General features: G+C 46.1%; 1 protein-coding gene across 2 annotated transcripts in view; it reads left to right on the top strand.

The window, feature by feature from the left end:
- ATG4B (autophagy related 4B cysteine peptidase) overlaps positions 1–25,256 on the top strand; it is a 432,299-nt gene that overhangs the window by 36,352 nt on the left and 370,691 nt on the right. The window contains exons 2-3 of one of the 2 annotated variants that reach the window (XM_078665677.1): positions 4,933–5,034; positions 15,660–15,731. In XM_078665677.1, coding sequence (XP_078521803.1) covers positions 4,933–5,034; positions 15,660–15,731 — 174 coding nt within the window. The remainder of the gene's footprint in view (positions 1–4,932; positions 5,035–15,659; positions 15,732–25,256) is intronic. The other variant, XM_078665678.1, reaches the window with a different exon arrangement.

Here is a 25,256-nt window from a genome sequence, read left to right as displayed (position 1 = left end):
TCTGTAGAGGAAGATGTATGAGTTGAGTCCTTCTGATTGCCTTCCTCATTACCCTGGGGTTGGCAAAGGCTGCGCCCCCTCAGGGAGCTAGGATTTTTAAATCTGGGCTGCATTTGCTCTCTGATTTGCAAAAATGTATCAGTATGACTTGGCAAGTCTGATGCCAAATAAATACATCAACCCGTAACCCAGATGATTATAACATAGATTGTGAATTAGAGTAACAGGTAAGGGAGGTATGACGAATATGAACGATTAAATATATCCAACTTATTTCTTTTTAGTTGGTGAGATGCTTATATTTATGATGCGAATTATTTTTCACCTGATTTGTACAAGAGTAGGAAATATTTCAATATATTGCATTATGATTATGAAATATTGAGTACGTAATAGTTCTGGGGTTAGGGTGGGGCTCCGCAATATCATCTTTAGACTTAAGAGATTATTTGACAGCTTTGTCTGACTCCAAAACCCTATTTCCTCAGGTGTGTCTGACTGCTTGCTCCAATTTTATGTTATGTGATAGTCCATTGATATTTATTGCACGTTCACCGAAAGGTTTCTTGGCGCTGGGGTAAGGAGCCGTCATCTTGTAAGGTTCTTAGTTGTATGCGTGTGAGAATAGCCATGTTTTCAGCATCCTTCTGAAGTACATATAGTTTTCTTTTAGTCTGATTATAGTTGGAAGTGAACTCCAGACCTGGGGACCTAGAACTGAAAAACGTATCCCTCCCAACCTCTTTCGTTTAAATCTCTGAACCATTAGGAGGTTTATTTGGACTGACCTGAGATTGCGCTTCAGGATGTAGCTCTGGATTCTTGTGAATATGTACTTTGAACTTTTGTGTGGAATGATTTAAAGATGATACAGCCTGTTTTAAATATGGTCCACTGAGCCACTGGTAGCCAGTGTGGCTTCTTAATCCTTGGCTTAATATGGCAGTGTCTCGGTTTGTTGGAAGACAATTCTTGCTAGTTGGTTTTGAGCCATTTGAAGTCTATGGGTGAGGCCTTTCGGGAGTCACAGGTAGAGGGCGTTTGCGTAGTCAATTCTTGATGGGACTAGCGCGATGATGATTTGAATGGTTGCTTCCTTTTGAGAAGAATTTCTTGATTTTCCGGAGTTGGAAGAATCATGAAGATTTTACAGTACCTATCTGAGATTTCATGGACAGATTCTCATCAATTTGAGTGCCCAGTCTTTTTATGGCTGTCTTTGGAGTTGGGGCTGGGGGGCTGGACCCATCTCTGTTGGACAATAAACGGGATTCCAATAGCTTAGCTTGTTGTTACTTATGACAATCTCTGTCTTATCAGAGTTTATTTTTAAATGATTGCAATTCATTCAGTCTCTAATATATAACATGATGTTATGGAAGAACTCCCTTCAATCTGATGTATTATCGATGGTGATTATCAACTGCATGTCATCTGCGTAATTATATATTTTTGCCTTCCGCTGAAGAGCGTTTATTTGAGCACAGATATAAAAATTGAAGAGATGGGGGGACAGAGAGGATCCCTGGGATTATTTATTTATTTTATTTCGGAGCTTATATAGGGCACAGCTACCCCCAACGGGGGTGTCCCGGCGCTTGGACGGCAAAGGAGGGAGTAGACTCAGTGAAATTAATTGCTGGAGAAGAACCACGTCTTGAGGTCTCGGCGGAAGATGGATTCTGAGTTAGTCAGACGTAAACCCAAAGATAGGCTGTTCCAGACTTTAGCAGCAACTACTGCAAAAGCTCTGCCGCCCATTCTGGTGCGACGAAAGTGGGGGGAGATGAGGAGTCGTAGGTGGTTGGATCTGAGAGCACGATTAGATTGGGCCTGTCTGAGTCGAGCTTTCAGATAGGCCGGACCCGTATTCTGTAGTGCTCTGAAGACTAAGATCATAGATTTAAATTGGATACGTTTTACCACCTGTTCAAGTTAACTATAGCTGAACAGTAAGGAAAGAGGCGAACTGACTGGTAGGGATCTTTAGGGATGTATGTCATCCAGTCTAGAGCAGTCACTTTTAAACCTGCTGCTACGATTTGGTTGGTCAGAATCCTATGATCCACTGAGTCAAATGCTGCTGATAGATCTAGTAGGACCAATGCCTGAGTACTACCTTCGTCTGCCTTACCTCTCATGTCGTCTACCACCGAGAGGATTACCAATTTGGTTCACTCAGCGGGGCGGAAGCCTGCCTGGTGCGGGACTAGGTAATTAGTGTACTCTAAAAATGAGCATAGCGTTATGCTACATGTTCCTCTATGATTTTAGCTGGGTAGGGGATGGTCTATAGTTTTTTAGAAGTCGTGGGTCTTCGCCAGGTTTTTTTTGTAGTCAGATTACCATGGCTTCTTTAAATGATTGAGAAACACGGCATTCCATAAGAGATTGATTCATGAGTGATAAGACAATTTCTGAGTTGGAGGCAAAGATTATTTTTTGAATTTGTGGGGGACATGCATATATCGGGAGCCACATTTCACTTTTGTTATTAGTTCCACTAGGTGAACTTTGCTATTGTGGGGAAAGGTTGAGATGGAGGTGTGATTTCTATTCTCTGGAGCAATCTGTGTGTAACATGCTGATGGGGATAGTGTCTTGTGTTTCCTTTACTTTGTCCACAAAGAAAGAGTTTAGATCATCACATCATTTCTGTGTAGGTGTGATCGGTAGTATAAATCGATCTGGGTTTGATACTTCCCCCACTATATTGAAGATGTCTTTTGCCTTATTATTGGAGTTTATGACTTCGTTTGAAAAGTATGTTATTTTAGCCAGCAGGGTAGCTTTTTAATAATTGTTCCTGCTTTGTACAAAGAGCTCCTTATTTTTCCATCAAATAAGTTTTTTCCCATTTTCGTTCTACCTGATGTGTTTTTATTCTGGCTGTCCTTAACTGTTCTAGGAGCCGTTTGGATACCTCATGGCAGCGGATGGATCTAGTTGTTTGGAGTGGGGCATGTATATTTCTGGCCGTCCTTTGCCAGTTTGGGATAGCTTCCTCTAATTCGTCCAGATTCTCTGTCATGGGGGGCAGGTTGGAGGCCATGTATAACAGAAAGAGTTAATATTTATACGGTTTCTAGACATGGTCCCTGGACGTGTAGTGGTTTTTGGTAGCTCAAGCTTGTCTAGTGTAAAACGTATTGGCTGGTGGTCTAAAGATATGCACAGATTGATGGAGAGATTGGATATGGCAAGGTTTAGGGACAAGACCTGGTCCAGCATGTTCCATGTTTTGAGTGTAGGCACACTTATATGTTGTTCGAGGTTGAGGCCATGTAGCATATCGGTCAGATTCCTGGAGTCTTGGCCCCCAGTCTCCTCATTTGCCCAGTAGTTCACGTCTCCAATTTGTCTTAGATGCACTTAACATAGTGGGTGGGAGAGGTGGAGGACACCTGCCGATTTTCCTCTACTGAAAAATGCTCTTATTTGCCTTTAGAGGTACAGTAAATATGCAGGAATGACCACACAAATGTTGGGGTACACACTAGTGCTGAGCTCGTTTTGATGTTTCCTAAATGTGACGTTACTTAAGTAGGTAAGAATCAAGCAAACAAAAACATGCATGGAGTATATTATTAGCCCGAGTTGCAAAGGGCTAAAGGAAGTGAATAAGCTAGGGTATTAAAAGTATGTGTAATACTGCTCTTTTGTGCCATATGAAAGATTCCCGTCATGACCAGGGGAAAGAGGCGTTTAGGAACACCAGTTCGATCTTTGATCAATCTGATGTGGGATTTTGTGGGAAGGGGCCAAATCATGACGAACTTACCCAGAATAATCTGTATGGGTGGGCATTTACGTCTAATAGACCTATGACTATGGGGAAACGGCCACTACAACGCGGCCGTTTCCACGAAAACCTTTACCACGCATGCATTACAACGCATGGGTAGTTACGACAGCCTTTACCACGCATACCTTTACTACGAGATACGTAGTAAAGGCATTTGTGGTAAATGCTAAAAAAAAAAGGGGGGCTTGGGGGTCTCCCCCCAAGAAAGAAAAAAAGTGTGGGATTAAAAGGGGGGGTTGGGGTCTCCCCCCCCCCCCCCAAAAAAAAAATGTAAAACGCCCCTGATGTTAGGAAACTGAGGCAATCAGCGTCGTTTAAGAGGAAACGGAAAGAAACTTCCGTTTCCTCTTTACAACGTACGACGTCCGTGACGTTACCAAGGAAGATGGAGAGGAGACGACATGAAAAGGTAAGAGGGAATTTTAGTTAAAAAAATAAGAATAAGGGTTAAGGGCAGGGGTAATTATAAGGAGTGGGGGCTGTGGGGTCATGTAAAGGTACAGGGGAGGGATATAACCTTTACCAAGAGTATACCCTTACCATGCATAAATTTACAACGAAAATTGTTGTAAATCTATGCGTGGTAAAGGAATATTCGTGGTAAAGGTTATGCGTGGAAAAAGCATTCCGTTGTAACGCATGCATGGTAAAGGCATGCGTTGCAATGGAATGCGTTGTAACGACATACAACCATGACTATGCTGTGTACTTGACAGTCTTCAGGGCTTCACAGTTTGGTTTCATTAGGGGGGAGGCTCTGGAAAGTAGTGGCTTTCAGCTGAGGGCAAGGGATGACATGGGAGTTGCTCATGCCAGCTATTTTTTGGGCAGCGTAGCATGGTATCAATTTCGGCAATGTGAACACTGAAACGAAAGCCACAAACATCTTTAATCCTAAAAAATAAATGTTGCTACTTTTCATATACTGTCATCAGCATTAGTACTTGATTCTTCTGTCTGGCATCTTTTCGGAAATGCTCAGTTATGTTTATAGCAAAATAAAATCAAAGTAATCTTTATTCGGTTTTAAATATTAAAATCATAAAAGCACAAGTCCGCATAAGCTGCAGTATTTATGCCACTTAATAGTTTTTGAAGCTTAGGTATGTCTTTTGTTTCCAAACCAGCTACGCTCACCTACGATACTCTGCGATTTGCTGACATAGAAGATTTTCCAGAGACTGCAGATCCAGTCTGGATCCTCGGGAAGAATTACAGTGCCCTAACAGGTATATTTGCACCTCCTTGCCACACATAAGCTTCACCATTCTGTCCTTCCTTTCTGGGAGAAAATATGAAGTCTGCTGGGGCAAGTGCTTTTGTAACAATTTAGCATCTGATGTTCAACACCATGTAGCCCCATCTTTCGGGTTTAGTTTGATGGGTTTGGTGCAGTGCCAACTGAAGAGTTACACCCTTAATGTGGGCATAGGTCCATTTCCAGGTGACATATTTATTTTCTACTCTTGAGAAAGCATGTTTTCTTTCTCCCCCTTCACCAGTGCAGCTCACCTTTTGTATTCACTGTGACCCTTCTTTTTCCAGTGATCTGGACTCTGATCTTAACCATCCAGTCTACATACATCCTTCATCATGGTTCTGTGGCCACACCTTTCACTTCTTTCTTTTTTAAGTCCATATTTTTTATATAATCATCATCATCATCAAAGCTTTATTTCGATATATATAATATCATAAAAGCACATTTACATTTAAAAACACAGTTCATTAACAGTACATTTAAAAGAAATTACTTATAAAAACCTTTTATATTACAATAAATAATTAAAAATGAATATATGAGTATATAAAAAATAATGTTGCTTGTACTTAATTCATCGAATAGCCTTCAGCCTGATCAGCCAAGCCCAACTAAGAAATTTTTAATATAGTGTTAGTAGAGTATTATACATGGTAAATAGTTATCTATTTATTTATCATTTATTGAGTATTTTTATGTAGCACATTCTGGATCTTAACATGCCAGAGCACTTTACATGCTGTACAGTGTATAACGAAACCTTCACAATGTACAATGACATGAGCAATATGGGACGTGAACAATTAGATACAAAGCAAAGGTCACAGGAACAGAGTTAATTTAAGACCGCTTAACAAGCAAATATTTCAGCTCTTTCGTTGTGGCGATATAGATGGAATGGTGTAGTTCACATTCAGAGAAAGACTGGTTCAGAGGCTGTGTATTGTTGAAGACAGGAGTCTCGAGTAATGAGTGTCACAGCTGTGAAGTTAACAAGAACACTCTCGGATCTTCTTCGCCAGGTAGTGGGAGTGGTCAAAATGTAATAGTTAGCATATAAAGCATATTTATCTGAAGGTAGATTAGTCTTCATTGGGAAACCAATTGAAATTGAGCACTACGGGGCAAAATAGTCAAATCGGTCTGTGCTAACGCTGAGTCGAGGAGAAGCATGACCAGGTGTGGAGAGGACACAGCTTTGACTACCTCCTTTAAATCTTTTTCTGGTTAAAAAAAAGCTTATTTTTATTTGAAAGGTTTTATATCGCGCAAACACGACCCATCAGAGTATCAGAGCGCTGTACACAAAGGCAAGCAATATAACCAGGAGATCTATCCCAGATCATGGGAGGAAAACAGCAGGATAAAATGCATTGTAAAACATTACACACAGTGCGGTAAACAAGAAGTACAGTATGTTTGAGTGGCTTCAGGACTATTATTGCAAGTAGCTATTCAACCGCAACCCTTTGACTTCTTTTTTGAATGTAGCGATTGAGGGGTTAGTACTGATTCTGGGAAGAAGAGAGTTCCATATTCTTAGAGCAAGACGAGAGAAGGATCAGTTCTAAGTTCTCTTTTTGTTGAATTTCTGAGGCTTCAGCAGTAGATTATTAGAACTTCTGAGGGTTCGGTTCAAACCATATGGTTCAAGTTTTTTTGCTAGCTAGACTGGAGTGTTAAAGTGCAGTGCTTTGTGTGTCAGGCAGGCTATCTTGAAACTAATTTTTGCTTCAAAAGGGAGCTACTTGAGTTGAATTAGGTCCGGCGTGAAGTGATCATGTTTTCTAGAAGCTGTGATGAGTCTGACAGCAGAGTTCAGGGTAGCCCTTAGAGTGATAATTCACACAAAAGAGGAGGGGGGAGAGTAATAGACTTGCCTACTCCGGACCCCCTTTACAATACTTTCACATGCTGTATGTCTTAATACTGCCCTCACTCACACAGTTCTGTGACATGCTTCATCATAGGGCTGCTACCAAACACCCCTGCGCAGCCAATGCCTAGGGTGGAGCAATAGGGTGGGGAAATACAAACACAACATAAAAGAAAAACAATAACGTCTAAAGTTACTGGGATCACCTCAAGTGAAAGTGCAGTGTGGATTAAAACTAGCTTGGAGGTGTCACTGTACCTATACTTTATTCCTGGACCCTCTGGCCAGGATTGAAAAACATGAAGGATGGTGGTGATTGGGAGATGTAAAGTGCTCCTTACACCCCTCCTTACTGCCAAATCGACTACATGTTTCAGCTGTGTGTATGCGCCCCACGTACGGGGTCACGCAGGCCTTCCTCGGGACTCTACCTGGCCCAGAGTATATATGTTTATGTATCTCTCACCTCGTATTCCGAGATAGGAGGGTGTCCGAATCACTCATTCTGGCTCCAAGTTATCCCCTCGACTGTACTCTGTTGGTGTACAAGTTGGGTACTCCTCCCATAGACTGCTCGTCTGCTCCCGCCGTGTAAATATATATATATATATATATATATATATATACACATTCTCTCTCTCTCTCTCTCTCTCTCTCTCTCTCTCTCTCTCTCTCTCTCTCTCTCTCTCTCTCTCTCTCTCACCCTCTCTCTCTCTCTCTCACCCTCTCTCTCTCTCTCACCCTCTCTCTCTCTCTCTCTCTCACCCTCTCTCTCCCTCCCTCCGTACGTTGCGATGTTCCAGTGTAGGTTGAAATCCCCAAGGCAGAGATGGTTTTGGTGTAGGTCAGGTTTAGGCCCATGAATTAGTTCTTGTGCAAGCTTGCCTTTTCTGACTGTTTTTGTGATGTGTTTTGGTGCCTTAGTTACCTATCAAGAGTAAATTCAAGTGATTTGACTGTTTCTGTAATGGACAGCATGCCATATAGAATGTTAGTTGAGTCCAGCCAGTCTTGAACTTCTGTGATGCAAGACTGTGGAGATATACGTAGAAATTCCAGTTTGTTCTGAATGAATTTGAGCTGTTGAGCAATTAGCCAAGATTGAATATTGCCTATGACTGAAGCCTTTTGATATCTTTGGAAAGGCTTCAAAGAAATCAATATGCCAATGAAACAACTTTATTTCAAATAAAGTTGTTTCATTGGCATATTGGTGATGTAGTATGCCAGGCGATTTAGGGACAAAACCTAAGGGTTTGAAAAATAGTTTGAAGAGTGCAGAAGCTAGAACAGATGCTTGAGTAACGCCTTGCGGTACAGGAACCGAATTAGAGAAGGAGCTGCTATTTAAATCTGTTGCAAGCGATTGGCGAGATAGGATTTAACTGTAAAGTGAAAAAGTTTACGATGCACACCGTTGAAGTAAACCAAAGGTTTGATCTAGGTATATATAAAAGTCTTCAAGCTTTTGTGTGGTAGTGTGCTACACAGTATTTGTGAACTGCCTGTCCCACATCTAAAAGTGATATGTAAAGAAATCAAGCTGAGAAATTGCTTGAAAGACTGTGTGCACTACGAGAGAATTATTAACTGTTTGAGCAATTTGAACAAAATATTCACAATTTTCGTGATGTACTCTCAAAAGAACCGTCTAAACCAAAATTGTTTGACACAATGTTTTCATTGTATTGAAATATACATTAATTCAATGGGAAAAAAACAATTTCAGTTTGTATTACATAATTCAAATAACATAGTTTTGTTCATAATCCATGTTCATGAATTGAAATACAATAATCTGGATTCACAGCTCAGAAGTGTGCTGCCCTATGCATTTCGGAACATATCGTCCCTTCTTCAGGGGCCACTGCAAAGTAAGCAAAAAAAAATCTAAAATTACCGCTACAAAAGTGAAAACGATAAGTTCATTGCTATCACGAAATTCGACACCCCCAGCCGGGAGAATATCTTAACGAGAATAAGCAAACAGCTCCTACCAGAATGTGTTCATGAAATATAGTGAGTTGTTTTCGGCAGAAAACAAAGTTTTAAGAGTTGCACCCACCAGTGATGATAAAGCGAAAAATAGTGTTCACCAAGAGAAAAAATACTAAACCATCATGAAATTCCTATAGCCAAGTTGTTCTGAAGAAATAAGAATGTACATGTGCCCACAGCAGTAATTATTAGTAGTGGTCTCAAGGAGCAAAGCGTAATGCGGTTGTAGCTGCGACTTACTGCCACAGTATAATATGGTCCTGCCCAGAAGGTAAAATGCAGGAACGTAACTCGACCTGAAGGTAACCATAAACGGGTAGATAGTAAACATAAAGTTAATGCGTCTAAGCAAAGGTGTAAAAGTGTGCATGCTGCAGGATCGTGAAAACAGTGGTTACCTGGCTGCGTTCGGAGCAAAGGACGGAGCCTGGAAAATAACAAACATAAACAAGCATTAGAAATGCAATCGGGCTCGGATTTATTTGAGTTTGAGCTAATGGCATTGTAAATGGCAATGTCTTTTCGCCATGTGTTATGGAGTGTGTGCATGTGGTGTGTAGTGGAATTATGTGGGTTGGATTGTAATTTTACCAATGGTGGCATGCTGTGCTTTATATGAATATGTTTAAAAGTAAAGTGTACCATACTGCGATTGTTACAATAGTTAATTGTGGATGCGTTAACAATTGATGCGTGCAGTGATGGCTGGTGGTGTGTGTGCTTGGTGGAAGAGTGCACTGGCGCCTGGAGGTGTGTGTGCCTGGTGGAAGGGTGCACTGACGGCTGGTGGGTGTGTGCTTTGTAAAAGTGTGCACAGATGGCTGATGGTGTGTGTGTGTTTGGTGAAAGGGTGCACTGACGGTTGCTGGTGAGTGCGCCTTGTAAAAGGATGCACTGACGGCTGCCTGGTGTTGTACGCCTGATGGTGTTTGTGCTTGGTGAAAAAGTGCATTGATGGATGGTGGTGTTTGGCCCTGGTGAAAGCGTGCACTGACGGCTGGTGTTATGTTGTTGTGTGTGTGTTTGTGTGTGTGGTTGTGTTTGTAGTGGTGAGTCTGTCGGGGTGAGTCTGTGGGGGTGAGTTTGTGGGGTTGAGTTTGTGGGGTTGAGTCTGTGGGGGTGAGTCTGTGGGGGTGAGTCTGTGGGGGTGAGTCTGTGGGGGTGAGTCTGTGGGGGTGAGTCTGTGGGGGTGAGTCTGTGGGGGTGAGTCTGTGGGGGTGAGTCTGTGGTAGTGAGTGTGTTGTGGTGAGTGGTGATGAGTGTGTGGTGGTGAGAGAGTGGTGTGTGTGTGGTGTGTGTGTGTGGTATGTGTGTGTCGTGTATGTGTATGTGTGTGTGGTGTGTATATGGTGTGTGTGTGGTGTGTGTGTGTGTGTGTGTGTGTGGTATGTGTGTGTGGTGTATGTGTGTGTATGGTGTGTGTGTGGTTTTATGTGTGTGGTGTTATGTATGTGTGTGGTGGACTTAGTTTGAGTGTTTGTTTCCTGTACACTCACACACTGCCCCTACACATTCACACACTGCTCACACTACACACTCACACTGTTCACCCTGCATAGTCACACACTGTTCATCCTGCACACTCATCTTGCACACTCACACAATGTGCACCCTGCACACTTACACACTGTGCACCCTGCACACTTACACATGGTGCACCCTGCACACTTACACACTGTTCACGCTGCACACTCACACACTGCAGTCACTGTTACTCTGCAGTCACTGTTACTCTGCAATCACTGTCACTCTGCACTCACTGTCACTCTGCAATCAGTGTCACTCTGCAATCAGTGTCACTCTGCAATCATGTCATTCTCTAAATTGCTGCCTGTGCTGATCTAATCTGCAGGGCTACTCTGTCTCATCATCCTTCTTGGGTCTGCAGGCAGCCGCTGCCTGCCACTGAAGCCTAGTTCCCTTCACAGCTGCACGGCAGACACGCACATGCCGCACTGCCGATCTGTGCTGATCTAATATGCAGGGCTGCTCTGGGTCTTCATCCTTCTTGGGTCTGCAAGCAGCCGCTGCCTGGCACTGAAGCCTGATCTGTGCTGATCTAATCTGCAGGGCTGCTCTGTGTCTTCATCCTTCTTGGGTCTGCAAGCAGCCGCTGCCTGCCACTGAAGCCTAGTTCCCTTCACAGGAGCACGGCAGACACGCACACGCAGCACTGCCGATCTGTGCTGATCTAATCTGCAGGGCTGCTCTGTGTCTTCATCCTTCTTGGGTCTGCAAGCAGCCGCTGCCTGGCACTGAAGCCTAGTTCCCTTCACAGCAGCAGCACGCACGCGGCACACTCCAGATCTGATGCATGTGATTCTCTAAATTGTGTTGATGGAATCTGCAGGGCTGCTCTGTGTCTTCATCCTTCTTGGGTCTGCAAGCAGCCGCTGCCTGCCACTGAATCCTAGTTCCCTTCACAGCAGCACGGCAGACACGCACACGCGGCACTGCCGATCTGTGCTGATCTAATCTGCAGGGCTGCTCTGTGTCTTCATCACTTCCTTGCAAACACACACCAGCAACTATTTTTTCATAAATGTGCTTCAAACTCTGCAGAGAGAGGATAGGTTTAATATGGGTGCAGAGAATTAGGTTTAAACCAACCACAAGAGGTAAAGCTCCTCACAAAGAGGCCAAAGATTGAATGGCCACACAGTTTGAGTGCTAATCTTATCAGAGGTGATAGATCACATCAACCAGATGGCAGGTACTGAATGGGCACAGACTGGTGCCTACTGTTGATCCCACCACAGAGATGGATTCCTCTAGGCAGATTCCAAGAATTTGAACAGGAATGCAGACTGAGCCCTAGTAACTCCAACTAGGGGAATGGCTTTCACTGCAAACAATGCCAACTATCGAGTGAGCATGGATTCTGGCTTTAAACCAACTACTGATGACACCTCTCTGCAGAGAAAAGCTTGGCAGAGAAACAGACATTGACCCTGATCTCGCTGGAGCGAGATGAATGGGACATGAGTGACAGTGCATTAGGAGCATGCTGCATACTGCTGCTGCCCACGGTGTTCAATGCTCACGATTTCTCTGCGTTCCTTCCGAGCACTGTTCACAGCCACCAAACATTCAGAGCGATCTCCCTGCCTGCCACAATCATGGGAGCGCTTAGGTTGTCAGTGCGCTGTAGGAGAAAATGTATTCATTTACATTAACCTGGACCACTGAAATTATGCGGCAGAGGGGGACGCAATTAGCAGGCAGGGTTGAGTAAATTATGCTGCAATCAAATCAAATTGCGCAATGTAATCTGATACTCTTTGTAGTGGCATGGTTGTGTCAATGCGCAATTGATGTGTTGTACCCAAAGTACGTGTTGCTATTAAAGAGAAATACATATCAGATCAGCGCTTCAAAGGAAATAAGGCGAACACCATGTCCTTCTAATCGGGAACACTTCCTTGCAAACACACATTTTTCCGAGCAATGATAAATCACATAAAAGTTCAATACAATAGACGTCCACAATATGCAGTATTTTACTGCTCTTTTTATTCAGTCTTGGCGGATGCAAACATGGAAATAGCCATTCACAGAAATAGCCAACACGTTTCGTCGTGATATTCTCCACGGACTTCCTCATGGCTACAAACCGAAAACAAATGCAACATATCACAAATCCGGCTCATAATCATGTTAAAAAACAATTAATAATACCCAAGTGAGAATAATAAATTCTCCGCCCAATTAAAAGAAAGGTGCGAGAATCAACATATTCAAATGAACTGTGCCCCCCACATATTGCAGTGAAATATGAGTGCATTTAGACAACATCATGCTAGCAAGCCACTGTGTAACGTGAGGCACACTAAATAAGGAAAGGACGGGTTAAAAATATAGACAATCAATAGGGCATCTGATTCCTGTCAACATGCTCATGTCAAGTGTGTGACACGCCTGAGTGAAAACATCCCCCTCTCTGGATACCGCGCGCAGACTACCCATGCTAATACAAAGTGATTCCGTGCAGTTACAGGCGAGCACAATCATTGTGTAACTCATTCGGTAATCTGTATTTAAATACTGCCTTTTTTTCAGCCCCAAAAAAGCTGCAGACGAAAGCGCGCCCTATACATGCAATGCAGAATGGTGAACGCGCTCCCACCATCTGGATTGCATTAGAAGGGCACCCTGACAGCTCCTAATTAAAATTAATGGACTGCCGTGCGCGAAACCGCACAGAAAATGCCAAAAATGGCGGACGAACATTACATATGCCCTATCGCATCAAGACTACTAAAAAAACAGCACCGCGAGGACCAATCACCATTCAGATTATAAAAGAAAGCACTGCAAATGCACGAGCACAGAGGAATTTTTCCAGCACGAGCCAGAAACCCCCTAACAATACGGCTCGCAGCTCCTCCCCACTTCTGACGAAGTGGTGACGTCGCCGAGCCCGTAAAAACCGCAAACCTAAATGCAAAGAAACGAACGTCGGTGTAAAAACAGGCAAAATACCTGTATGGTAAACAATGCAACTGGACAACGAGCTTACTGAAGAGAGACTGTGCTACAAAACCTTATCGTGAAAGGGGTACACCGAAAAAGTGGAAGACGCTGAGAGCCGTCTCGCTTTTTCAACTGTGCAAAAGAACCCACGAATTCGCATTTCCGACCACGTGATTGTGACTCTGCCAACTTAGAGGAAAACCCGATTGAACAATGTAAACATCACCACCATCTTAACGTGGTGGCTAAATAAATTGAAAGTACGCTGTAGCTAAGGCTAATAAGTAAACAGGAAACTAAATACACGAATGCTTGCTCGAGAATAAATAAAACAAAAAATAAATAAATCAATCAACGCCGAAAGCGATCTACCCGGAAATCTGTCAACATTGCTTAAATGAACAACAATCTTCTTGCGAAGTCCGACTCTACGGGGAGCATGCTGAAATAGACTGACAAGTCTACCTAAACACAGATTACAGCTTAGACATGTTTGCAAAGTAAAGCATACGAATGCTGGAAGCATGGAACTGTTGATATTCATGCATGTATATTCACACTGTAAATATGTGGTGTAATCAATAAAGCATCATTTCTGTATGACAAATAATGTGACATTGAGGACTAAACACAACGCTATGTGCAACAAACCTGGTGACAACAATATTGTTAATGAACATTTGAATAGCTATAAAGGCCCCAAGCATAATGTTAGAGAGACAATGTTAAATAGACAATCTGTGTGTGAAAGTGTAAAGAGAAAATGGAAAGTGTACTACCAAAAAGATAATATGTGCTGTGCTGATGCAAAGTGTTGGAGGCTACTGAATTCTGCTGACTGTACTGATAGAAAACATCTTAAGTCCAATGTATCATTGAGGCCCAAAGGAATTATTGTATTGAATTTTTTTATCCAAAAGACCTCCTTTTGAGATAACATTTTACTGGGGTCAGTACCTTCTTTTGGTTGCATTTTTTCCAAAATTAAAAATTGGACTTGGGTGATGTTGTGACCGTGTTCAATCCAATGAACTACAAGATTGGAGTTTGTATTTTTCGTCCTGATCATGCTTTTGTGCTCTCCAATGCGAATTTTGGTTTTCCTTTCAGTTTTCTCGATGTAGAGAAGTCCACAGGGACATTTGATACAATAAATTACGTTTGAGGTGTTGCAGTCGGATAAATATTCAAGGTTTAATTTTTTCTCCTGTTCTTGGGTGTGTGATGAAATTCTACTGTATTACGTTATTGCAGTGAATCCAATTGCTCCATTTTTTCATCCCTGAGTATTTAATGTCGCTACAAATATTCTTCTTGGCAAGAAGCTCTTTGAGATTATGGCTTCTGGTATATACGAACAAGGGAAGTTCAACGATAGAGTTGCCGAAGTCTGATTCCTGTTGTAAAAGTTCCCATCTTTTAATAATAACCTGTTTTATGCTTCTTGATCTTGTAGACTTTTTTGATACGACGAAAACCCGGTTGGTGGGTGCTTTTTGTTTGATGGTTAGAAAGGATATATCCATGGGTTGCCATACGCAATAGAGAATAGGACTGATGATCCCCTTCTGAGACCCGTTGCTCACACCAGATGGGTTTTGTGGAGGTCTAAGGGAGACTCCAACCCAGACATTCTGACAGCAGTACATTTCTACAAAGAAAATGAGAAACAGATGGCACTGGCCACAGGGGTAGTAACCTATTGAGGTTGCACTATCCATTTGTTTCAAGATCTAGCCCCACAACACTAAAGAGAAATTGGGTATTCAGACTGGTTACAGCAGAACTTTGCAAGTTGCTGTTGATGTACAAGTAGGACACCTCTTCTGCCTGATGTTAAAATGGCATTCTATCTGAGTGTTTTAATTTCCAGAGGTCTGCCTAAGGCTAGCATATGGAGGTTTGAATGGCAATCTACATGATAAAACTATTACAGAGGAAGCAGAGGCCCCTTTCATTCTCTTTATAACATTTCTTGCATCAGTTTCTTGAGCAGCACAAAGCTTTCCCCTTGTGTAGAGCCCTTAGTCTATCAGGGTTAAACTCTTTTGACCCATGGTCTCATCCTTCAACTGTGTTCCTCCCTGCCCCGTTGGTATAGCATGGTTTCCTTCTTCATTGTTCTTGCCATCATATTCTCTTTGTCTTCCAGAATCTAGTTCCTGGTTGGTCTTCAACTGGGAGTCATCTCATTGTTAAATATTGCGGAGAATACATGACTCCCTCTTTTCTTTCTATTGTTTTAGAGAAAGACGAAATCTTCTGTGATGTGGCATCTCGACTCTGGTTTACCTACAGGAAAAACTTTCCAGCTATAGGTAGGAAACATTGTATTTTCCATTCTTCCATGTGTATGTGCTTGGCGCAACTATAGTAGCCAACTCTTCAGACCCGCATAAAGAGCAGGTATTTTTTATCATTTAGGTATGGTGAAGCTTCAGCCTTTCAACAATCTGAGCTATGGTACTTTCAAATAATTTAACCGCACATTGACCATTCATTGTGCCTTATTTTATGTGTGTAAATTTCTTTATGAAGTTTTAACATTTGTTTTTTAAAATGCTGTTTGACAAACTCTTGTACAGATTGCATGCATGCACATTTTTATGTAAATAGACATACATCGATTAGGATCTGCATAAAGGAGAGAGCACTCCGTTTCTATGCTGTTTGCGCGCCATATAGCATGTGTCTTGAGCATTAATGCTTAAAGAAACGAATGTATGAACTTGGACATTTTCATACTGTATCGCTTAGCGCATGTGATGGCCCTCTCACCCGGGCTGGTTCCTCTGTGTTGTGCCCGACTAATACCTACATTTCTTATCTATCTGTTTAGGTTGTGTGATTCTAGCCGCTATTGAATGAAGTTAGATAACATGCCCTGATTATGAATGTGAGACGCATCCTCAGTAGGGTAACGCAGTCTTCTGCTTCCCAGGATTCCCAATGGCGCTCCACACGCTCCACATGGGCCACTTGGTCCATCTGACTGTGAGCATGTTGTGAAAGTCTGGGGCCCCTCTGAATCGTCTTGCCCTGGATTTCGAATATCTAGTAGAATCGCATCCCATGCGTCCGCCAGCGGGAGCACCCGCAGGCCCAGCGGGTCTTCGGCCGCAGTGCTACACTCTCCGCCTGCGCCCAGCATGTCCGCGACTGTAGTCAGGTTTTGGTGTTCGGTGGATCTGGTGACTTCTAGCAACTAGTTATTAAGCGCTTGGCTACAATGAGCCCGAGGTCTATAAATCGGGATGTTACTTTATGCTTTTTTGTTCTACGGTATAGGCCTAGTAGGCAGGTGTCCCAGGAGCACACGACTGTGCGGCCCATGCGTTTGGTGAAATGTGTTGTGACTGCTCTCCAATAGGAGGTGAGAGCTGTGCATGCCCACTGCATATGCAAGAGGTCTGCTTCCAGTAATCCGCATCTAGGACACTTGGCATCCACGCAGTTGAAGTACCTATTAATCTTAGCTGGTGTTATATATGCTCCCTGAAGTATGTAGTACTGTATTAAGCGTAACTGGGCATTCCTGGGGATAGGCCCCTCTAGTATGGCCGACCATTCGTGGTCAGTGCACTGCCTCTGCAAGTCCACGTACCAGCGCTCCTTAAGGGATGTCAGTGGCTGTGTCGAATGCTTGCTTAGGGACTCTGAGAACCAATTAGTAATGTGTCTGTTTGTGCCCAGCTCGTGTAGGTATTGAAAGGTAAGATGGTCACAGGTTTGTGAGTTACGTCACCCCACAAACCTTGCAATGCCTGTGTCAGCGTGGCATATAAGAGGAATTGGCCCTGTGGTAGGTTATGTCCTCAACCAGTGTGTGGAATGGCACTAACTGCTCGTCCTGATACAGGTCACCCAGGGTCAGCAGTCCCCCTACTTCCCATGAGAATAGTTCAGCTGTTGAGACTATGCAGTGGTGAGCTAGTGTGCCCAGAATGGGCAGGAAAGGGCAAATGGCACAACTTCCTTTGTGAGCTTTAGGCCCTGGCTAAGACATCTATAGGCAACCGAAGTCGGAAGCTGTGTCGGGACTGCACCCTTCCTACCAGGGTGGAACAAGGCTATTATTTGGGACTGCGTATGACCAGGCTGTTGCGTGACAGTGTCCGCCAACTTTCGGCCACCAATCCAGCAGGCCACCCACTGTAGTTGCAATGCCAGATAATAGTGCTCCATGTTGGGGACTGCCAATCCGCCACAGTCAATGGGTATATAAAGTTTCGCCAATGCTACCCTATTAAGTGTTCCATGCCATATGAATTGCCTCAGGTCTTGCTCTAGAGCACGGAAAAAGGAGGGTCTAAGTTAGACTGGCAAATTTGTAAAGTGATAAAGCAGCTGAGGGAGCACCACCATTTTCAGGAGTGCTATACGACCTACAGTGGCCAAAGAGAGAGTGTGCCAGAAAGACATCTGAGACCTTACCGCTGTCGCAGCCCGCATGAGGTTACCTTCTAGAAGGTCCTCCTGCTGGCGGTAGATAAGGATCCCCAGATAATGGAAGGCTGAGTTTTCCCACGATACCGGTATACCACCCAGTACCAGCTCCGGATCTGGAGTAGTCTCAAGATAGGGATACAGGCACAACTTCTCCCAGTTTACCCATTGCCCTGACATTGAGGGGAACTCTGATAGTGCTCTCAAGGTTGCCGAGTATGGGCCACGACAATCTCGAAGGTAAATCAGAGGGTCATCTGCATACGGCATGTCGAGCGCGAATAACAACGGGAAGAGTGTGCATCCCTGCCCGGTGCCGCGTTTATTTGAGATCGGCTGTGAAACATGTGGGCCTGGCTTGATTTTGACTGTGGGCTGTGTTCACAGCAATTTAACCAGTCCCAGGAAATTTTCCCCCAGCCCACACCTGTCAAGGGCAGCAGACAGCATTCAACACCCTGGAATGGGATTTTTCTATTTCTAAGTCGAGAACTAGGCAGCCGGAATGCGCCCTCCTCTCACCAGACTAGTGTGCCGCCATGAAGAATCGGTGTACATTCAATGACGTGCAGCGAGCGGGAACAAAACAGTTTTGATCTGCGTGCACTAACTTTGGCACCAGGGAAGCCAGTCTGCACACTAGTGTTTTGTCCAACAACTTGTAGTTTGTATTCAACAATGCTTGGGGCCGGTAGGAGCCCAACAGTTCTGGGTCTCTGCCCGGCTTGAGAAGCGAGACCAGTAGTGATTCGCGGAGCGACTCCAGCATGATAGACGACTCCTGTGCGCCACTGTACATGGCGAGCAGGTATAGGGCCAGGACCGTCTGGAACGCTTTGTGGTACTCTGCTAGGAAGTCGTCAAGGCCAGGGGCCTTCCAAGTCTCGCCAGCGCCTGTATGGCCGCCTGCGCCTCCTGTAGCGTGATCGGCTCCTCTAGTTCCACACACTGCTCCGCTGACACCGCGGGCAGTGGTAGCGGGGACAGATGTGAGTTCAGCTCTGGGAGTGCTACTTGAAGGGTTGATTTGTATACTCTAGCATAGTGAGCTGTGAACTCCTTATGAACATCATGCTTGCCAGTCATTAGGTGACCCGACCGATCCCAGCGCAAAGACCTGAGGGTGTGCCTGATCTTGCATAATCAGCCTCACCAGCAGCCTACCCGCTCTATTTGCTGTTGCATGGGTGCGCGCTGCATGTGCGGCATAATTTATGCATCGTAGTCACTCCATGACCTGTGTGTGATTATACTTCAGCTTATCTAAGGTATGCTGGGGTTCGGTGCCCTCGCTATGTCTGACTCTAGCTGGATAAGGGCATTTTCAATGTACGTGGCTTCTTGGTCCAATTGCCGGCGTAGACTCAAGTTTAGCCCCATACATTGTCCCCGGACCACAGCTTTACATGCTTCCCATACCACACCCGCGTCAGGGACCGAGTCGTCGTTTGCTTCATAATAATTTTCAATAATAGTTGCTACTGAAGCCCTGAAGGGGGGAACTTCTAGTGTCGCAGGCTGGAGTCTCCACACGCTGGTGACATGCACAGCTTGCTCATCTAGAAGATGTATCATGTGTGGATTGTGATCCGAATGCATGTGGCCCAAATACTGTGCATGCGTGCATTGGGCAAGCAGGGCCTCACTCCCTACAAATCGGCCAATGCGTACGTGCAGTCTGTGAGGGTGAGAGTAATGTGAGTATAGGCATTCTCGCTGGTGCAGTCTCCTCCATATGTCAGCGAGACCCAGTGGTGTTGCACCTCCATATGTCGGCGAGACCCAGTGGTGCAACCATTCCCTTTGACCCTTAGCGTGTGACGCAGCAGCTGTGAGCTGTAATGGTAGGAAGGACCAGTCTAAGCTTGTGTCCATGTGACAACACATAGCGTCCATAAATGTCTATCTCAGTCTCTTCCGATGTGTATGGAGTGCCTGAGTAGATCCAGATGAGGGCACCCCTAGCATAAGAGGAGTAGCCCGTGGTCAGAACATGGCCTCTCCATCTATGCTGAAGTTTACGAATCTCTGGTTGCGCAAGGTGCGTTTCCAGCAGCAGCGCTATGTGGGTAGCATGGCGTTTTATGTAAGCATATGTTTCATACCTGCACGCTGGCGTATGCATACCTCTAACGCTCCAGGTAACTATGGTGGTAGGTAGGATCGAGCATCAATGAGGGGTAGAAGCGGTCACTGGAGGCATGGCACTAGCGGTTCAGACCATGGGTAATGCGCATGTATTCCGTGCAGGGGGCGCATCTTTCCCGACTAATGCAATATAATAGTACTGTGGGAGTCAACTAATGGGGGAAGAAGCTTTTCGCTCCACAACTGAAACCGAGCAGAGGGACAATGTGTGTCTGCCCAAATTGTGAACTGCGCTGATTGGCGAATGTCTACTGTGTACGCCGCGCTTTCTATCGGGGGGTGACCGAAGGAAGTCCAGGGCGGTGGGGCCCGCGGGCGCCTAGGCCCTATTTCTGCGTGTGGGTGGAACTGTGCCCCAACAGGCTTTTTCAAATGTGAAATGTGGTATATGAACGTGGCCATGGTCTTCAGTTGCAAGCTATGGGGATCATTGGTACAGGCAGCATCTTGCGGCGTATGCGCTGCATGTGATTGCAAACAATGTATGCATGGATGTGTCTAGGCGTAGATTTGCGCCGGAGCCACTGGTGGGCATTATTTCAAGTGACCAGCAGTTTGCGGAGTCACTATTGGAAGTCTCTGTGAGCTCGTGTCAGTTGGCCACAGCGTAGACGAGCTGCCTTCGCTGAGGCAGCGCACCGAGCAAGCATCCGAGTCACCAGCAGCTTTGACGCTCCGCATCGTGTCTGCTGTCCACAGCGCCTCTCGCCGTTCCTCTATCATTTGCTCCAGATCAGGGACTGGGTGTCGGCACAAGGGCGATTTCCTCGTCCTCCTGCGGCTCCATGTTTGGCTGCCACATGGTGGCTGGGGTGGCCCCGTTAACGCCATCACGCCTCCTCGGGGAAGTGCAATGTCCTGATGCTTTCTGCCAATTCCAGGTGTCTTCAGCGGCATTGAAAAAGTAAGTGGAGCCTTCTGCGATCACCCGCAGCCAAGCAGGAAAGTGAAGGGAGTTTTGGATGTCAAGTTCACGCATTAGTTTCTTCACTGTCAGAAATGTGTGCTGCTGCCTCAGTACCCCCAGGGCATAGTCCAGGAAGAAAAGGACCGATTCATTGTCCATCTTGTGCACCTCTTCGAGCTTTGCATCTCGGTCTTTGAATTTGAGCATCTGGAAGAGTAGAGGCCGCGGCCCAGCACCCGGTGGCGGGCGGCCCGAGGGCACCCTGTGAGCTTGTTCCACTGCAAGGTTCTCAGCCATTGTAAAGAAGGGAGATAGCGCTTCCACCGGTATCGGGGTTCTCAGCCATTGTTCGGTGTATGCAACTGCGTTCCGGCCCTCCAAGCCTTCTGGCAAGCCAACAACATGAACATTGTTACGCCGGGAGCGACCCTCAGAATCGTCCATTCTGAGTTCCAATGAGCGCAGTTGTTCGGTGAGCACACGTACCTCTGCGGACACTGTTTTAAGCGCTGGAAGGGCCTCCTGTATCTCTGCCTCCACCTCGGTTACTCTTCCCGTTAACTTGCGACGGTCTGCATGTAACAGTGTGAAGTCAGACGTTACCTTGTCGATGCAACACCCCAGAAATCGGGTCTGCGATGGCGAGGTCCCAATCTGTTCAACGGGCTCGAGTACTGTGTCGAGTTTGAACTCCAGTGAGGAAGGCCCAGAGGGGTCTCTCCCCTCCTGATCCAGGCCAGTCTGCTTGGCGGTCTCGGCCGGTGGCATGGTTGTCGTTGCCTGCCCATCTTACTGATTGTGCACCAAGTGTAACCCTTCTGTACTCGAGCTTGGTGAGACAGCTTGGCGTCGCAGGTGCCCACAGAGCAGTACTGAGTCAAAGCGTCCAGCACGTGTGTCCAGTTCATGTGGTCACTGGCAAGGTCTCTCTGGTTCTCCCCCGGTGTCAGTCACGGGGCGGACTACTTGCCCTGTGTCGCTGGGCCTGGGTTCAGCACAGTCCCCGAGCCTGGTTGGATGGGTGCGTGACTTCACTTGTTTAAGCGCAGGACCACAACTTTTATGGATTCTCTAGGTGTCCCTCTCCCTCCGCTGTTTGCCCTCAGGGGGCGCCCTGCTGGCACATGTGCTGCTCCGGGCCCCTGCCAGCTTCACGGGTGATGCAGCGTCTATGTCTGCTCAGTTGCACAACCATCAATCCTCAGTCATCCAGGGTCCACTGTTCGCAGAGGGGGTGCGTTTCCTCACTTCTACGTTTATCCCGGGATAGTGCCACCAGTGGGCGGGCCTGGGCTCGATACAGCCCCTTGCCTTGCCAGATTCGCTCCAGGCTTTGTGCCAATGTCTATGGCCTTGGTTTGCTGCCAGACACCCTGCCTCAGTCCGTGCTGTCTGCCAGGGGGGTGGCCGGTGGTGCGCGGCAGCGGAGAGAGAGGGAGGTATGGGGGAAGGCCCAGGCACTGATGCGGGCCGGAATAAAGTGCTTCCCCCCTGCTCCTTACCGCTCGATTTTTGCCGCTGCCCACATTCACTCCTCCAACTCTTTCGGCGACTCAGGGTCACATCCACCCGATTATGCTGCAGTTCATGTCCAGCCCCAACCCCCCCCCCCCCCGCCCTCCCCCCCGGTCGCACTGCATGTCTGAGGGGCACGCCACCTCTCTCCTCCGTTCGCTGAGGGACTGTGTCGCTGGCGGGCAGGCCTGAGCTTGACACAGCTCCCAGGCCTTGCCAAAATCACTCCAGGCGGGATGTGTGTGCCTATCGTATTAGTCCGCTGCCAGGCACTCTGCCCCAGTACTCACCAACCACCGGGGCGCAATTGGCGGTGCACACTGTGACCACCGACAGAGAGGGGGGGGATAGGGAAGGCCCAGGTGATGATGTGGGCTGAGATGGGGCCCTCCTCACTTCACGACGCCTGATCTACCTCACTCTCCACAGTCCCGTCCCTCGGGGCACCTCACACACTCCGTGGTCAATGCAATGTCGCGTTTGAGACAATGGCATAGGCCGGGGCACTTCCGTACCTCTGCAGGCCGCCTCGTCTGCGCCATCAACACTGGCCGCATAACACTTGCTGATTATGCGGCCTGGATCACGCCGTGCCTCGCTTGTGACCGCTCAACGGGTGTAGCTACATGTCGGTTACACCATGCGCACTCTTAAATGGTGTGCCGCCTGCAGATGACTGATTGTGGCGGATAATCGGGCCTCGAGCGCGGAGCTGTCTCAATGCACGCCTGCCATCTTGGCTGGCAAGCCACGCCCCGTCATTGTGCCTCATCCGCAATTAACTCTAGCCTCGCTGGCTGTAAAGAGAAGGGACTGGCTGCGAATGTCCTGGGAAGAGCAATCACGGAAGATATCGGAGCATACAAAAATCAATTGTAAGCATTGGTAAGGAAATGGCGAGTGGGTCTAAAAATGGAAACAAGCTGACTGGTGATTTGCTTGTTGCCAAGTATTGATTTCAAAACATTGGATGACAGCCTTAAGCAGAGGATAGCAGCCAACACGTGTTTCATCCTATGGACTTTAATGTAATTAGTCCTAAGAAACATTTGTTGTCTGTGCTTTCCAAAAATACAAATGAGGTAGAAAGTTTGTTGTCCGATTGTGGTAGTGCACAGATCTAGAGATCATACTGCTTGCATCTACCAGCTCCATTAATTTACTCCGGTGTATCCAAGCCTTTAATGGTTTAAATCTTTTTATTGATTAGCAAGTGCAAAGATAACACTAGCCACCACCTACATCCACTGGCCGGTGGGGAGCAATAAGCAGAATTGAACTCAAACAGAAAGAAAGGACAGAGAAGAAAAAGAGAGATTTTTTTGGGGGGGGCTGAGTCTCCGCAATATATACTGTACCTACAGTAGGGGCATCTGTCATGTGTGTGTTTAGTCATCGTTGGAGGGAGGCGTTTCAGTGAGTCGTAGTACCCGGAGATATCTCGGGCATGTAAGCTCTCAAAATTCTGTGGATAAGAATTCTACAGTGGTACCCCAGGTTTTATCAAATTTGGGGAGTGTATGTGTGAGGCTCACCGTGATCTTTTCCATACCCAACGTCTCCCACATCCTGTGTAGCCTGTCTAGTCGGGTCGGAACCCCCTCAGTCCCCCATCTGGACAACACCTGCTTGGCAGCACCCAGTGCTGGGGTAATCGCTCTCCCTCGGCAGGATTTAAGAGGATATGTAAGGGCATTGGAGAGTCCCAGTAGTGTGTAGCTGGGGAATCTAGGTATGTCCGTATGATAAATGGTGTCTATGTCCTATAGGATTTAATCCCAGTATGTTTGTATCTTCAGGCAGTGCCAAAGAATATGTGAGAGGGTGCCTGGCATTCTGCATCTGCTCCAACACATACTGTCCCCTCCTGGTTTCCACCTTGCAATTTTTTTTTAATGCATCCCGTTTCCCTTTAAGGAAAACGGGCTGCATTTAAAAGCAGTCCCAGGCATGGTGGTCTGCTAAGCCCAGCTGGCCACCATCCCTGGAGGGCCAGCCATTCCAAATGGGGTCGCAATGCGAGTGGCTCATTAATATTCATGAGCCTCGCATCTTGCGACCCCATTGGGAATCGCAATCCCTGTCTCTGACACGGATGTACATACTAAATTATAAGTCGCAATTTGTGATTTGCAAACCAGTGTGAATTGAGAGTCGCAATTTAGTATGGTTGTACATCTGCTCCTAGATGTCTTCTCAGCATCCACTGAGAGAAGCACCGCGGGTGTCCGAGTATGCTGGAGTTTGTCCAAGAGGTGACACATATGCTGCGTCCCGTCGCTACAGCTACGCTCCGGGATGAACCCCGATTGATCTGGTCCACAAGTCCCTGCATGTAAGGTGCCAGTTGAGTTGCGAGTATACTTGTTAAAGCCTTTCAGATTGACATTTAGTAAGGATATGGGGGAGGTAGGATGCATTGTCCAGCGGGCCTTTGCCTGGTTTAGGTATCACAACCACCTCTGCCATGGTCATGTTTTGAGTCAGAGGTCCCGTGTCGCTAAAGGAATTAAAAAGACGAACCAGCACTGGGGCGAGATCATGGGCATAGGTCTTATTAAAATCAGTAGAGAATCCGTCCTCCCCAGGAACCTTCCCAGAGGTAAGTCCCCAGATGGCTCGTAGAATCTTGTCCAGATGGACATCTGCATTCAATTTGCTCGCATCCAAAGGGGGGAGCCACCGGGGCATCCCGCATATAGACGAGAGGTCCTGATATATTCTGATCTGGAGGCCTTTAAAAGCAATAGTTGCTTTGTCTCTGGCTGCGTTCATTATGACCTCCTTCTGTTTGTACGAATGAAGGCAGGTGAGGATGTCTTGTTGA

This window comes from Lissotriton helveticus, chromosome 11, assembly GCF_964261635.1.
Source record: "Lissotriton helveticus chromosome 11, aLisHel1.1, whole genome shotgun sequence".
NCBI lineage: Eukaryota > Metazoa > Chordata > Amphibia > Caudata > Salamandridae > Lissotriton > Lissotriton helveticus.
This window is presented reverse-complemented; position numbering and strand designations above follow the sequence as displayed.